General features: G+C 34.6%; 1 protein-coding gene and 1 non-coding gene across 3 annotated transcripts in view; both read left to right on the forward strand.

Annotated features, from left to right (window-relative positions):
• Positions 1–15834, forward strand: part of BDP1 (BDP1 general transcription factor IIIB subunit) — an 87707-nt gene extending 71873 nt beyond the window's left edge. For both annotated transcript variants that reach the window (XM_070412146.1, XM_070412147.1), the window contains exons 31-39: positions 154–304; positions 506–686; positions 1578–1641; positions 1990–2176; positions 2932–3136; positions 4988–5027; positions 5642–5909; positions 7032–7278; positions 13224–15834. In XM_070412146.1, coding sequence (XP_070268247.1) covers positions 154–304; positions 506–686; positions 1578–1641; positions 1990–2176; positions 2932–3136; positions 4988–5027; positions 5642–5909; positions 7032–7278; positions 13224–13355 — 1475 coding nt within the window. In that variant the 3' untranslated portion in view covers positions 13356–15834. The remainder of the gene's footprint in view (positions 1–153; positions 305–505; positions 687–1577; positions 1642–1989; positions 2177–2931; positions 3137–4987; positions 5028–5641; positions 5910–7031; positions 7279–13223) is intronic.
• Positions 10292–10398, forward strand: LOC139009729 (U6 spliceosomal RNA). Its single transcript, XR_011471429.1, has one exon. It is a non-coding gene; the product is annotated as a U6 spliceosomal RNA (small nuclear RNA).
• Positions 15835–17057: the final 1223 nt, after the last annotated feature.

Raw genomic sequence — 17057 nt, forward strand, 5'->3', positions numbered from 1 at the left:
TTAAAAAATAATAATAAACTTGCTTTTTGGATTAAGAGATGTTTGAAAGAGCCCACTATATAGTGATCTGTCTTTGAAGAGAAAATATGTTTCTAATATGGAGATTTTAGCTGTACTATTTTGGATTATATCTTAAATGTTTTCTTATTTAAGAAACGGAGAAAAATGCTCCTAAAGCAACGGGATTAGAAGATAAAAACCTTGAATCAGAAACAATAGCAGAGAATAAGGAGCGGAGCAGATTGGCACATGACCATGGTATTGAAGAGACCAGTATTTTGCAGGAAGCAAGCCTAAAGGAAAGGTACAGAGGAGAGATTGTGGGATGAATTTAATTTAAAAACAAACATACATCCAGGTTCTGTTGCATTAATATAATATAAAAGTTTAACAAACAATAAAATAGATGAATTTGATGTACCTAGCTCTAAACATGCTGTGGTTGTCTGCTTGATTTCAAATATAAGTATACTGAAACTCTAATACATACTAATTTCTCTTTCAGAAAGGAAGATCAAGCGCAGGGATCTCAAGAAGTTCAGATATTGTCATTTGCTCCAGTTGTTTCCTCTGAGACAAGCTCGCACACGCTTGGTTTGAGTAGGGGTCTTAGTGAGAGTTCTGTTGGAGAGCCCCTGGGAAAGGACTCGAGTGGAGACAATGTGCTTACACCTTATGTGCCAGAGGTAAAGGAATGAAAAATATAATAAGTGGTGGCTAGGTGTTTGTTCCTCATTTAAAAAAAAATTAAGGTATAATATAAACACAATACCTTTCACCCTCTTTAATGTGCAATTCTATACATTTTGACAAACGCAGTCATGTGACTAATACACGAACAGTTCAATCATCGCCCAAATTCTCTGGTGTCCTTTTTTAGTCACCCCTCCTTTCCCACCCCCAGCCCCTGGCAACCACTGATCTGTTTTGCCTTTGCAAGAATGTACTGTGATAGAATTTTTATTTTGTTTTAATCTCTGGAGCACAGAGATAAACTAGCCAATACCTAGCTTTGTTGTAAAAGCTTTGAAAAGTGAAGTGTTTTGTACATAGAGAATTCACCTCTTGCTACTTAGCCCCTGGATCTGAGAAGCTACGTGTCTAACACTGTGTGAGATATGGGGTAGCAATTTTATTGATTTCAGAGAGGAAGGAAGAGGGAGAGAGAGAGAGAAACATCAATAACGAGAGAGAATCATTGGCTGCATCCTGCAGATCCCTTACTGGGGATCGAGCCCGCAACTCAGGCATGTGCCCTTGTCCAGAATTGAACCTGCGACCCTTCAATCCCCAGGCCGAAGCTCTATCCACTGAGCCAAACCAGCTAGGGCTCACTTTTCTGTCAAAATTCATTTCATAGACTACACATATTAAACAATTCAGTCTGAATTTCTGTGTGTAAATGTTAATCAAAAGTTTATTGGTACAATCAAGTTTCCAAAAACACTTAGAAAAATTGCATAGGGTTAGATAATTGTTGAGTTTTGAAACCATAACTGTTCAGTATATCAAATTATAAGGAAAACTTTTTAAAACTGAGATTTGGTCAACCTTTTTCATTTTAATTTTTACGGCAGTGTATACCAACTAGTACTCCAGAAGTCCAACAAGAGAATGTAAGCAATCCTCAGGATTTAGCAGGTATGATAATCTGCTTCAATAAAGTATCATAGAACCTAACAGTATGGTTTTTATTCCCCAATTTGTGGAAAAAACAAAACAGTTGTGTGTTTTTTTGGCAGGGGGAGGTCTATGATGGCCTTAAATTAAAAAAACAAATAAAAAACAACTTGAAGTATTTTGTTGCTCAAAATTATAAATTTCCATAGTGAATCATCTTTATCCTTTATAAAATTACTTTTTTATTTTTTTGGGTGTAATTCAGCTTTTATTCTTAGTGATAAGTTGTTTTGAGACTTTTTAGAAATGAAATGATTTTCTGTACTTTCATGGTTCAGCTTTTCATTACTAACTTTTAAATTTTGGTAGTCAATCTAGTTGGTAACGTACATCATGATGCTGAGGAAGAGCAAGCATTCATTCTAACTCTGGTGGAAATTCCAACCGATTCGGTAGAAGAATTTACTGAAAACTCTACACAGTTAATGCCAAACCCTTTACTGCCAGCGCCCATATTGGTCAAATCAGTGACTTCAGAAGAAAAGAGCAACATGAGGTAATGAATGAGCTAAACTGTTTTTGCTAGGAGAAAAATTGCTTTATGAATCAAATAGTATTGATAGGAATGAGCCATTTACCAACATTAGTAATTCTAGATATTTTATTTAGTAATCATGTGGTAGAGAAGAAATCATTTATTTTATATCTGATGAAAATGTCACAAATGTATAATATTTTTTGTATGAAGCTTTTGTGGTATTTTATGTATTTTGAAAGCTAAAAGCACCTATAAATGTAGATCATAAAGTGGCATCTATTAAAGGTATGGTTACTTTGTAAACATTTACATATATTTTAAATTTTGTTACTTTGTAAACGTAAATATATATTCTAAATACACTCACAGAAAGTTGCAAAAATAGGAGAGGTAACATTTCTATATATTTTTGATACTCATTTTAATTCTTTACAGTAGAATTCTTAAGTTGTATTTTAACAGTCACTGATTAAGATGCTTAATTGTCTATTAAATAGAATTAGAAATTGAAGCCTTTTATATCAGAAAGAGACATTTTGGATTAAAATTAAACTTTACAGACATTTTTTATACCTTAGATTTCATTCAATAGTATGGAATTTAGTTTCTAAGCCTTTAAGTATTGATGGAGGCTCAATAACATTTTTGTGGTCATGGCCATGTATGTATTACTTTGAAGTGTTTTTGGCAGTTTTGATTGGAATAGCTCAGTCTTTAACCTCATTAAATCACCTCTAATTAACTGATTTAATGTGTATGTATTTTCTATGCAGTATGAATTTTCCAATAACTTCAGTTGGTCAGGATGCCATGTGTTTATCTAATTCTGGAAGTGATGCTTCTGAAAAGCCTCCTGCTAATTTGGATCTTATGTCTAGGAAGAGATTTCATTGTAGGTCTGATGAAAGTGACTATGTTCCTCCTGCCAAAAAACATTCACTCACTTTAAGAGATGATTGTCAAGAATATACCTCTGAGGTAAGAGAGCCACTAAGTAAGATGGCCATATTATAACAGATTGATTTGTTTTTTTCCCTTTATATTCTTTATATAAAGACTAGAGGCCCAGTGCATGAATTCATAAACGGGTGGGGTCTCTAGGCCTGGCTTGCGATCAAGACCTATCGGGGGGCCGGCCGGGAGGAGGAACCCTGGGAGATTGGCTGGCTGGCCCCCTGATTAGGGCCAATGGGGGGGCCAGCTAGTCAGGGGGGGGCGGGCAGAGACTGCAGGAAGTTGGCCGGCTGGCCCCCTGATTGGGGGGAGGGACCACGGGAGGTTGGCTGGCCAAGGGGAAGGGCCGCAGGAGTTTGGCTGTGGGAGTGCACTGACCACCAGGGGGCAGCTCCTGCGTTGAGCATCTACCCCCTGGTGGTCAGTGTGCATCATAGCGACTAGTCAGTCGTTCTGGTTGCTCAGTCATAATGGTTGCTTAGGCTTTTATATATATAGATAGTTCTAATACTTTTCACCCTAAATAATTAAAGTAAAACTGGTTTTGTATTTTTACTTTCAACCTATTCTATAAGAAAATTGATGGACATTAATCAAGAAATCCATTCCTGGCTCTGTATCATTAGCTAAAAAGTAGGCTGAAAGCATCATACAGATCTGGATCTTGGTTGTACCACTTAATAGCTGTGAGACCTTAGGCAAGCTACTTCACCTCTCTGATTGAGTTTGCTATTGTATAAAATGATGATACAATATCACCACCACCATTATAATGCTTAAAGCTTCTTATTGCTATTAGGAACAAAAACAGAACTTCTAAGGCCCTATACTTACCTGGTTCATTTATGTCTCTAGTCTTGTGCTAATCTCTACCTTACTCCCTAACCATATTGGCCATCTTTTTTCTCAAAAGCACAGTACTCCTTCATGTCCCCGGCCATTTTTTTTGCTGTTTCTTTTTCTGAGCTGTTCCCTTAAAACAGTGGTGGGGAACCTTTTTTCTGTCAAGGGCCATTTGGATATTTATAACATCATTCTCATAAATATTTATAAGATCATATTTATAATTATCAACTTAAAAATTAGCTTTCTATATTTGGTCAAACATTTAATTAACTCACGCCGAATGCCTTGGCAGGAACAGACCAAATGATTTCACAGGCCTTATATGGCCCATGAGCCAGACGTTCTCCACCCCTCCCTTAAAACATACAAACCTCTTTAACTCAGTGATCAGTACCTTAGGGAAGCCTGATAATACTATACAGATTCAATCAACATGCACTGTGTTGTATGTTTCTTAGCACCCTCTGTTTTTTGTTTCTGGTACTTATAATGTATGTAACCACACTATGGCAAAGTTAATTTAGCCATAAATCTGTATTCTCAAAGGGACACTTGAAGACCAATAGTCCTTAGATGATAGCAGACAACAGAGGCAGTGTATCCTTGTATATCTGATAGGTGAAAAATGGTCTCCCAGAATAGTTTTAATTTCTCTTATTATGAGTAAGGATGGAGCATCTTTTCGTATTTTTAAGCCATTTGTGTTTTCTGTGAGATGACTCTGTGTATTCCTTACTCATTTTTTAATTGGGTTGTTAATCTTTTTCTTATGGATTTGAAGGAACTCTCCTATATATATATGCCTGAGATATGAGTTGCAGATATTTTTTCCCAGTTGGCTATTTTTCATTTCACTCTATTTTATGTGGTTTTCACATGCAGACATTTTTGGTTAACTTTTAAAAAAAAATTCTTTATTGTTGAAAGTATTACATATGTCTCCTTTTCCCCTCACTGACCTCTCCCAGCCTGCTTCATTTTATTTGATAAATGGATTTCTAATTTTTTTTGTAAATTTTCTTAAAACAGGTATGTTCAAAGGAATTAATAAATGTTTTTGAGGAAACAGGTGAGTGAAATAAATTTTAATGTGATTATATTTTCCTAAGTACCCCTGATTATTTTTGATGCATCTTGTTCAAATTTGGGATTGAAGCAGAGTCTTGCTCACTGTTCTCTAAGAATCATGCTTTTATTATTAGATTCTTTTTTCCCTGCTGAGATTATGGATTTGGAACTTTGGTAGCCATAAAAGTCTACTTTCTTCCTGTATTTAATAGAAAACCACATCTCTACAGGATTTCTGAGAAAGCTCAACAACTACATTTTAGGAATTAGAAAGCTGGGTACAAAGGAGTTTTCATAGGTCCTTCGCTACATCCTGAGATTAGAAAATGATCACTTTGTTAGTTTAAGAAATATTTATGGAGAAAGATTTTCTAGGTGAAAATATATTGATAAGACTGTTCTTGAGAAGCTGTTACTTTAACTTTTAGCTAGTTATATTATTCTTAAGCATCCAGGTAACTCCCTAATTTATAATTTAGCTTACTCTAATTATAATTTAGCTTATTAGAGCTGTTTAGGATAGAATGTCATGGGTTTTTTCCTTCAGGTATTGAAGTTCCATTGGTTGTGTTAATTTCAATATATATGCTTACCATTTTTTTTCTTTTTTTTAAGGGAAGTCTTACAAGGGACAAAATATCTTCCCTACTTCAGAAAGCACACATACAACACCAGAACCTCAGAAAGAGCAACTTGAAGCAACTTTTCAGAGTATGGGATCTAGACCTCTTGATAAAATAATAGATACACATATAGAAAAGAATACACCTCAGTTACCTCAGGATAAGGTGATTGTGTCTGATAAGGAAGAAGGAACTTGTGCAGCTTCTAAGTCTGAACAAGTGGATAGCATCACATCATCTTCAAAAACCCCACTATCCAGGTATCTTGAGAAAATCTCTAAGTGCTGAAACTTTGACTCTTTAGATAGAAAATGTTTCAAGTTTAGTATTGTACATTTGGTCTTCCACATTGTCCTTGGTTATTATTTTGATCCTTATTTATTCTATCAATCATATAGTAGCTGCCAGTGCACATGTGGATGATCTGAGACATAGGGTTAACATCAGAAGTAGTTCTGGATGTTGTTTTATTGAGGTCCCAGAAAATGTGCATTTTTCTCCCTTATGGCATACCAAAGAGGCAAACCATGGCTTTGTCTCTAGGAGAGTCAGTGTGAATGTAAGCCCAAAGCCGGCTTTCCCCACCTTATTTTCCTCATACTCTAGAAGTTAAGCATTCTGGGTTATGGATAATTACTGTTCTTGTCAGCAGTATTAAAGTCATTAATATGGTGTTGGTGAGTTGAAGAGGGAGGACATGCACTAACCTCCACAAAAGGAAAGGGAGAAGGGCATATGTAGCTTAAAAAGGCATATGTAATGAGTCTACCGTTCTTGTTGTCTAAACTACAGAAAGTGAAGCTCAGCAGTATCCTTTCTGGTCTAAGAGATGTGCTGAATATAGAAGGAGGGAGGCATCATGGGGTTTTGGGTTAAAACCGATTGAGAAGCAGTATTCTAGAATATGGGTCAGCAAATTTTTTTGCTAAAGATCGTGTAGTATATTTTTTAGGCTTTGTGGCCTTTATGTCTTTGCAACTACTCAACCCTGCATTTATAGTGCAAAAGCAATCATTTAAACAGATGAACACAACTGTGTTCAGTAAAATTCGTTTATAGAATCGAGTGGTGGACTACATTTGGCCTAGTTTGCTGACATCTGCTCTAGAGCCTTGCTATTCAGTATGGTCATGGGACCAGCAGCATAGACATCATTTGAGAAGTTGTTAGAAATACAGAACCCAGGCTCTACCCCCCATTAATTCAGTCAGAATCTTCATTTTAATAAGATACCCGGGTGATTTGTATGCACTTTTAAGCAATAATTTATGCACTAATGACGTATTACTAGTACATATGCCACTGTAGGATTAATGGAAAGAAGTTGTTATTAAGAATGTGTTTTCCTGGATATTCTTGAATGTCTTTGTTTGTATTTCTAGACCTGGCAGAAGACCCCTTGGATTTTTGTCTTTAATATGTTCAAAGAATAGTTTGGAGTCTGATGAACCTACTCATGTTCATAGAAAGAAACGCCTAAAACCCCTTATACCTATATCAAGACAGAATTTGAAAAGATCCAATCCACTTAGTGAAAGCCAGAAAAAAGTTCAAGAGTCCTCTAATATACATCCATCTCCAAGTGTTGTTAATACTCAATCTGAGAATATTGGCAGTTCAGCAACTCAGGTATGTATGTGATAACTACTTGCTTTGTTGTTTATATAGAATGGGTTGGATATCAGACTCAACTAGTAAAAACATGGCAATTGTTATTTTTATTAGGGAGTCAGAAATTATTGCAGAGCAAATCTTATCTATCTCCTTCCCATCATCCTCCCCACTCACCACTATATTGAAAGAAGATAAGGTAGGAAGTTACAGCTAGTTTATTAGTGCGGAGCCATTGAACTAGCTGTAAATAGACCCTTAATTGCCATTTCTTTAAAGCAAAGACCCTTCTGACCTATGGAAGCAAAACAAAGCAGTGCTTGCATTTTATTTACTTGTCGAGAAATATCCTGACACCTATAAGAATTGAAGGTAAAATTAGAATTTGTTTGTATATTTTATTTTTATGCATTCCGAAGCTGTGCATGTGGGAAGGACTGGGATGGAAAAATTTGTGAACCTGTATCAAAGACTTCAGAAGAATATTGGGGTGACTTAAGATCTCAATAAAGGATGGTGATCTCTAATGGGTAGCATGAAACTTGAAGGAGTACTTTTGTAAAAAAAAATACCTTTAAAATTTTTTAAATTTTTTGTGTTATTTGCCAGAATTATTTTCTGAGACCAAGATTTTCTGAGTCTTTATTATTATTGCCAAATTACTTTGGAGAACAGTGCTGTAATTACCAGCAGCACTGCAGTGCCAGTTAAATCACGTTCTTGCCAGCATTAGGTACATAACTCTTCAAATAGAATTTTTTCTTACTTAATATAATGGTAGAGGCGTGGGCATGTCATTTCATTTGTTTATTTGCATTTCTTCAGTTATTAGTGACTTGTTTTTTTTTCAAAGTATTTACTAGATATTTTTTCCTTTTTTATCTTGCTAATTTATAGCTTTCAGGATCTTAGTATTGTTTTGTTGTTTTTTTTCTGTACCAATTTGTGTGAGATTTTTATGTGTGTAAAAAAGCCATGTACGTTCTAGCTCTTTGTTGCAAGTAGTTTTTTCAAGTTTACTTACTTTTTAAAATTTTTGAGGTTTTTTTTTTATATACATAAGTTTTGAATGTTTAGTCAAATCTATTTTTTCTTTGCAATTTCTTAAATTGCTTTTATGATTAGTGAGGTTTTTTTTTAGTAATATATTTTTATTGATTTCAGAGAGGAAGGGAGAGGGAAAGAGATAGAAACATCAATGATGAGAGAGAATCATTGATCAGCTGCCTCCTGCATGCCCCCTACTGGGGATCGAGCCTGCAATCCAGGCATGTGCCCTTGACCGGAATCGAACCTGGGACCCTTCAGTCCGCAGGCTGACGCTCTATCCATTGAGCCAAACCAGCCAGGGCTGATTAGGGAGTTTTTCTCCAGAGATATAAAATTTTCAGTTTTAAAATTAATTCTATTCATAATTATTGACTTTGGTATATAGTATGAGGTATATTTGGTATATAGTGAGAGGCAAGAATCTAAACTAAATGTTATTTTCAAATTTCTATTTTATTATTATTTTGAATAGGTAATATATTCCACATCTTAAAATTCCTTATCTGTGAAAAAGACTTTACAGTAAAATGTTTCCCACATCTGTCCTTTAGCTTCCTAGTTCCCCTTTCCACAAATATATAGTATTATCAGTTTTTGGTTTACTTCTCCAGAGATACTCTATGTATACACAAATATGAACACTTTTCTTCTTTTTTATATAAATAATAGTATACTATTCTCTTCCATACTGCTTTCTCTTCCTTATGGTACATCTTGGAGATGTTTGCAAAACAGTAAAATGCTTCCTCTTTCTCTCGATTTCTTCTTAAAAAATTTAAATTACACTTTATTTGGAGCTCACTGTAGATTCACACCAGTTGTAAAAATGAATACAGAGAGATCCCAGATAAAAGATACCCTTTATTGAGTTTTCCCCAATGGTAGCATCTTGTAAACCTATGGTACAGTATCACAATCAGGATACGGACAGTGCTACAGTCAAGATACTGAATAGTTCTGTCATCACAGGGAACCTTTGTGGTGCCCTTTTATAGAATACCCACCCCCCACCCCAGTCTCTCCTTGACTTCTGGAAACTAGTTCTCCATTAAATTTATCATTCCAAAAAAGTGATGTGCTAGTAAATTGCATCGTGTTACTGGTATATACAGTTATGTAAATAGATTCATACATTTGGAATTGGCTTTCTTTCATTAAAATGAAAAAATATGTAACACTTCACAATGGTTCCATATTGGCAGTTCTGCAACTCAGGTATGTATGTGATAGACAAGATTTGCTCTGCAATAATTTCTGACATCCAAATAAAAATGGAACCATTTGATGCACAAACCATTTAAATGACAGATGCTCTGTCTACTGAGTCAAACCGGTTAGGGCCGTGGTCGGCAAACCGTGGCTTGTGAGCCACATGTGGCTCTTTGGCCCCTTGAGTGTGGCTCTTCCACAAAATACCACGTGCGGGCGTGCACGTACAGTGCGATTGAAACTTCGTGGCCCATGCGCAGAAGTCCGTATTTTATGGAAGAGCCACACTCAAGGGGCCAAAGAGCTGCATGTGGCTCACGAGCCGCGGTTTGCCGAGATGCAGTTTGCCAACCCGCAGTTTGCCGACCACTGGGTTAGGGCTACAGTAGATTTTTAATAAATGTTTTTACATTTAAATCTTTTGATCCATGTAGAATTTCTTTTGGTGAAGTATACGCCTGGCTTTTTTTTTTCTGAGATGATTATATAGTTGTCATCATTTATTGAATAATCCAACTTTTCTTATTTTCCTTTTAGAAACATCACTTTTATCAGATACTAAATTTCCATCCATATGTGTTGGGGGTATTTCTAGTCTCCTATTTAATTGATATATGTGTCTGTGTCTGTGCCAATACTATCCTGTCTTAATTTTTGATAGATTTATAACTGCTAATTTTTGATAGAATTGCTTTAATTTGTGATGATTCCTTTGGGTATGGTTTTGTTTCATGTCTATTTTTATATTGGTTATTAAAATACTGTCATTGTAGTGCTCACTTCAGCACCACATATACTAAAATTGGAACAATACAGAGAAGATTAGCATGGCCCCTGTGCAAAGATGACATGCAAATTTGTGAAGAATTATATTTTTTTAAAAAAACATAGCCATATCAATTGATGCAGAAGAAGCATTTGTCAAAATCCAACATTCTTTCTTGATAAAAACCCTCAGCAAAGTGGAAATAGAGGGATTATACCTCAAGATAATAAAAGCCTTATATGACAAACCTATAGCCAACAGCATACTCAATGGGCAAAAACTAAAACCATTTCCCCTAAGAACAGGAACAAGACAGGGATGCCCACTTTCACCACTCTTGTTCGACACAGTAGTGGAAATGCTAGCCATAGCAATTAGACAAGAAGAAGAAATAAAAGGTATCTAGATTGGAAAAGAAGAAGGAAAACTGTCATTATTTGCAGGTGACATGATACTGTACATAGAAAACCCTAAAGACTCCATCAAAAAATTATTAGTCTTAATAAATGAATTCAGCAATGTAGAGGATACATAATTAATACCCAGAAATCTATGACATTTTTATACACCAGTAGTGAACTTACAGAAAGAGAAATTTAAAAAAAATCCCATTTACCATTGCACCAAAAAAATTAAGATACCTAGGAATAAACTTAACTAAGGACGTAAAAGACCTGTACTCAGAAAACTACAGACACTGAAAAAAGAGATAGAGGAAGACATAAACAGATGGAAGAACATACTGTATTCATGGATTGGTAGAATCAACATTATTAAAATGTCCATACTACCCAAAGCAATCTATAGATTTAATGCACTCCCCATTAAAATACCAATGGCATATTTCAGAGACCTAGAACGAACTCTCTAAAAATTCATCTGGAATAAAAAAAGACCCCGAATAGCTGCAGCAATCCTGAGAAAGAAGAACAAAGTAGGAGGGATCTCAATACCAGATATCAAGCTATATTACAAAGCCACTGTTCTCAAAACTGCCTGGTACTGGCACAAGAACAGACATATAGACCAATGTAATAGATTAGAGAACCCAGAAATCGACCCAAAGCACTATGCTCAATTAATATTTGACAAAGGAGGCAAGATCATATAATGGAGTCAAGACAGTCTCTTCAATAAATGGTGTTGGGGAATATTGGACAGATATATGCAAAAAAATAAAAAAATTAGACCTGCAACTTACACCGTACACAAAAATAAACTCAAAATGGATTAAGGACTTTAACGTAAGAAGGGAAACCATAAAAATCTTAGAGGAATCCACAGGCAGCAAAATATCAGACATATGCTGAAGAAATACCTGATGGCGAACCTTTTGAGCTCAGCATGTCAGCATTTTGAAAAACCCTAACTTAACTCTGGTGCCGTGTCACATATAGAAATTTTTTGATACTTGCAACCATAGTAAAACAAAGACATATTTTTGATATTTATTTTACATATTTAAATGCCATTTAGCAAAGAAAAATCAACCAAAAAAAATGAGTTCGCGTGTCACCTTTGACAAACGTGCATGTTCGCCATCACTGTCCTAGGGCAATGGAAACTAAAGAGAAAATAAACAAATGGGACTACATCAAAATAAAAAGCTTCTGCACAGCAAAAGAAACCATCAGCAAAACAACAAGAAAGCCCACTGCATGAGAGAACATATTTGTCAATGTTATCTCCGATAAGGGTTTAATCTCCAACATTTACAGGGAACTCATACAACTTAACAAAAGGAAGATAAACAATCCAATCAAAAATGGACAACGAACCTAAATAGATACTTTTCGAAAGAGGACTTTCAGAAAGCCAAGAGACATGTGAAAACATGCCCCAAGTTACTAATCATCCAAGAGATGCAAATCAAAACAACAATGAGGTATCATATCACACCTGTCAGAATGGCTATCATCAACAAATCAATTTGACAAGTGCTGGTGAGGATGTGGAGAAAAAGGAACCCTCCTTCACTGCTGGTGGGAATGCAGACTGGTGCAGCCATTGTGGAGAACAGTGTGGAGTTGCCTCAAAAACTAAAAATGGAACTCCCATTTGACCCAGTAATCCCACTTCTAGAAATATATCCCAAGAAACCAGAAACACCAATCAGAAAAGATATGTGCACCTCTATGTTCATAGCAGCACAATTTATAATAGCTAAGATTTGGAAACAGCCTAAGTGCCCATCAGCAGATGAGTGGATTAGAAAACTGTGGTACATCTACACAATGGAGTACTATGCTGCTGTAGAAAGGAATGAACTCCTACCATTTGCAACCATGGACCTGGAGAGCATTATGCTAAGTGAAATAAGATAAATATCACATGATCTCACTCATTTGTGGAATATAATGAACAACATAAACTGATAAACGAAAACAAATCCAGAGACAGAGAAGCATCGATCAGACCATCAAACCTCAGAGGGAAGTTAGGAGAGGGCGGGGGTAAGGGGGAGATATCAACCAAAGGACGTGTATGCATGCATATAAGCATAACCAATGGACAAAGACACTAGGGGGTGAGGGCATGAGCGAGGGTGGGGGGTGGGTCATGGGGGGAATAAGGACACATGTAATACCTTAATCAATAAGGAAAAAAACACTAAAAAATAAGATACTGTCATTGTAGATTTAATGTTATGTTTTTCTGTTAAAATTTTTTTCATGGAAATTAGCTTGATGTAAGGGATCATGGATACACTACAATTAACCTAATCATGTCATGCTATTTTATTATAACTAATGCTGTCTTATTCACAAAACTCTTACTGTGTTTAGGATTATTTTCTTAATGTAATTGCATAGAAATGAAATTATTAGATCAATGAGTATATGTTTATGTTAGATTGCTTTTCAAATAGATATCAATTTAGACTGCCATTACCATATAAAAATGTTGTATTGCATACTTATTTTTATTATCTTTTTAGGTTTCTTGTGATCGTTCCTTACCAAAAGAAGAATGTAAAAGTGTCCAAAACCAGGCACTTGAAGAAGAGCCAACCTCGGTCTCTGAATATTTCTTTAGTGATATTTTTATTGAAGTGGATAAAACAGAATGAAAGTTGTTTTTAAGTCTAGGATTTCCAGACTTAAAAAAGCATCATGTTTGTTTTTCTTTATGCTGATTTTGAGTATTTAATGAGCTTGATTTGAAGTTTTCATAATCAGTGGGAAACATTGCTAAGGTTCCTTCTATTCTGACTGATTCAGCATTTTGGAATTACCAAGCAATTAAGACTGCTTTTTCAGACAGAAATAGTACCTCTTGTTTACATTTTGACTCTTCCTGTACTGAAAACACATGGACATTTTGGAATGTTGTTCGCCGATAAATGTCTGTATAAATCCCAGTGCTGATGTATTTGGAGGTGGGTTATATTTAACATTTAGCAAACTACTTTTGTGAAGGTTCTTTCTGTTTGGATTTTTCTTTGGGTCATTAGGCCTTTTCAGTTGCCTCTAAGTATATGACAGTCAATTGTTAAAAACTTTTCTATTATCAGCTATTTGACTGAAAAATATGTATTTTTCTAATTCATGTTAACATTAGTCCTAATTGAAGAACTAGTATTTAAACTTATTATTTATAAAGATGAAACATCAAAAAGCTTATTTATTTTTAAAAATTTTATTTAAAAGGATATTCAGTTTTAATTATTTTCACCCTTCAGAATATGGGTAAAGAAGGCATTAACAATTTGTCTCCTTTCCCTCATTAATTTTAAAGATATTTAAAGTGATATAACAAAGTATTTGGATAGTGTATATGTTTTGAATACATTTTTTCTCATAGTTTTAGTATATTGACTTTGTACTGTGAATGTTTTGTTTGTCTTATTTCTTGGATAATCTCAGGATTTGTATGGAAAAGAAAATACCTTACCTTCATTTATGAGGCAAATTTCCATACAAAAGTCAATCTCCTTTACACACACACACACACACACACTCACACACACACATTCCTTTTTAAAGAAAAATAATTTAATAGTTTTCCCCCCATTAAATTCTGCTTAAGGAATATTTAGGCCTTTAAGTACAGAACATAATTGTGATATTAAAAACAGAAAATAAGACTATTAAGTCAGTGATTATCAAGATGAACTTGAGTTGTTTTCAATTTTGTGATTTACATACGTAATTCTATTATTCACCCAAGTAAATCTTCAGTGTAGTTCAATTAAGCTTCTCAAAAAGCAGATTTACCCTGAGTTGATAAAAATTAGTCAGGAGTCAGAAACATGTTTTCACAAAATAGTTTTGAGTTTGTTTGGGCCAGATGGCCTCTGTGGCAACTATTCAACTCTGCCATTTCAGTTGAAAATGGCCACAGACAATACGTAAATGATGGACATGGCTGGATTGCGATTTTAGTTTGACTCTCTGTGTGAGACAGTAATTTTCTTACCTTAAGGTGCTGATGTCTTTAGCTATGAGATATTTTTGTCATTGAAGTTATAAGTTGTGCCTAACTAAAGTATTGATTGCGTTATGGGATGATCAGTATTTCATGGGAAGATATTTTAATGTCTAGATAATTGTGTTTGTATATTGAAAAAAATGGAGGACAGTTTTCAAGTTCATTAGTAAAATAGGATATGGCTCAGGAGGAAGTATAACAGTAATCCTAATTTATTAAAACAATTGATATTAGAGCATTTCTTCATTTTATTATAGTGAAATTTATAGTTTAACTTTTTTCATAAAGGAGGATCTGTAAATATGAGTGGAAATTCTCTGTAGGTATGCATTTATTTATTTCATGTGATCACAAGAATCATGGTAATAAATCACATTGCTATTTTAATGCCTTGTTTTTATAAATTTTTAAAAATCTCATTCTGAAAAGGTTTCTATCATTTGATTAATATTAATTTGGGTGTTAGGTTGCCACAATCAAACTATTATTTTATCTCTTGTATAACATTTATGTTTTAACTTTGTTAATGTCTGTCTCTTGTTCATCTGCAGTGAATTAATTTTATGGAAGATTTAACTTCTTACTGTATAAAGATTAATTTTATCTTTTGGGCATTTATTGTAATAGAGAATCAAGTCACCCAGCTAAATTACCCTACTATTATATCCTTAAAACTAATCTTGGAGAAAGAGAACCTTAATCAGTGTATTTATTTACCTTTTAAGGTGGAAAGGCGTGTTCATACCTGTATTTAATCTAATTCATGTAAAGATGATGTTGGGAAGAATTTGTATTTTATGAATCTTAAAGGAGATATGATTATAAAGGTCTTTATTTTTTCTTGATTTTTTCCTCCTGAACACTTACATCTTAGCAAATGGTGAACATGATGGATTAAAAGACTAATTTGTTGGTAAATGATTGAGGCACAAATAAAAATATATCTACTGTTTACCACTATATTAGTTGAAATAGAAGTGACCATGTATACATACTATCTTGCTTGAAGAGGTCTTTGACAAAAAAGCAATATCTGTCATTTGTAAATTTTCTTGTTTTAAAGAAAGCAATTATGTTCTACAGATATAAATTATGTAAATAAAAGTTATTTTATATTATTTTTGTTGTGTCCTTTTCTTAATGTTTAGTTAACCAAAACTAGAAGTTTTCACTACAGCTTATACTTTCTTCCATAAAAATATAGTACGGTCATCCCTTGGTATCTGTGGGGATTGGTTCCAGGACCCCACATGGGTACCAAAATCTGAGGAAGCTCAAGCCCCTATATAAAATGGCATAGTGTTTACGTACAATCTATGCATATCCTCCATTGTACTTTAAATCATCTCTAGATTACTTCTAATTCCTAATACATGGTAAATGCTAAGTAAGTAGTTGCTATACTGTATTGTTTAGGGAGTAATGACAAGAAAAATAAGTCTATACATGTTCCGTATAGATGCAACCAGTCTAGGCCTAGCTACGTCAGCAACAACATAACTTTTTGTTGAATATTTTGGATCTGCAGTTGGTTGACTATGAAGTTGTTTGAATGCAGATGTGGAATCCACGGATATGGAGGGCCAACTGTAAAACTGGAAGAACCCATCTTTTTTCTTATATGCATGCTGTGAAGAATATTTTTTTGATATTGCAAGTATAAAGAATAGACTTTTCCCTACATGGGAGACATCTAAAGAGTTACTTTTTTATTTACTCTTTATATAATAAATTTTTAGGTATAAGAACTCAATCTCTTATTCTTTTTTTCTTCCCACTTTGTTTTTCTGTAGAGGAAATGGGAAACGTTAGTCCTAGATACAATATAAACCTGAATTTCTGAAATGGATAGTGGCAAAGTATTGGTCCAAACATTTAGTTGGGAGAAATACTTGTGGAAACTTTCCTAAAAGGATAGTTTAGTAATTTCTCCGGATACACAAAATTTTTGTCTTGGATTTTTGTCAGATCATTAAAGAGCTATGAGCCCTGGCTCAGTTGCTTGTGCATCATCCCGTGCATGGAAAGATGGCCGGTTCAATTCCAGGTCAAGACACATACCCGGTAGGGGGCGTGCAGGAGGCAGCCTATCAATGTTTTTCCTCCTTTCTCTGAAAATTCAATGAAAAAAAAAAGCTATGAATATGGACTACATTGTTTTGTCTACTCATGTTTAGGGACATTATGTGAAAGAGTTTAAAAGCTTGAAGAAATTAATTTTGCTACAATGAAGTAGACTTTATCATCCAATATTCTACCTAGCAGTGATGGCAAAACTTTTGAGCTCGGCGTGTCAGCATTTTGAAAAACGCTAACTTAACTCTGGTGCCGTGTCACATAT

This window comes from Myotis yumanensis, unplaced genomic scaffold, assembly GCF_028538775.1.
Source record: "Myotis yumanensis isolate MYYU_CA2020_CCGP unplaced genomic scaffold, mMyoYum1.0.hap1 SCAF_4, whole genome shotgun sequence".
NCBI lineage: Eukaryota > Metazoa > Chordata > Mammalia > Chiroptera > Vespertilionidae > Myotis > Myotis yumanensis.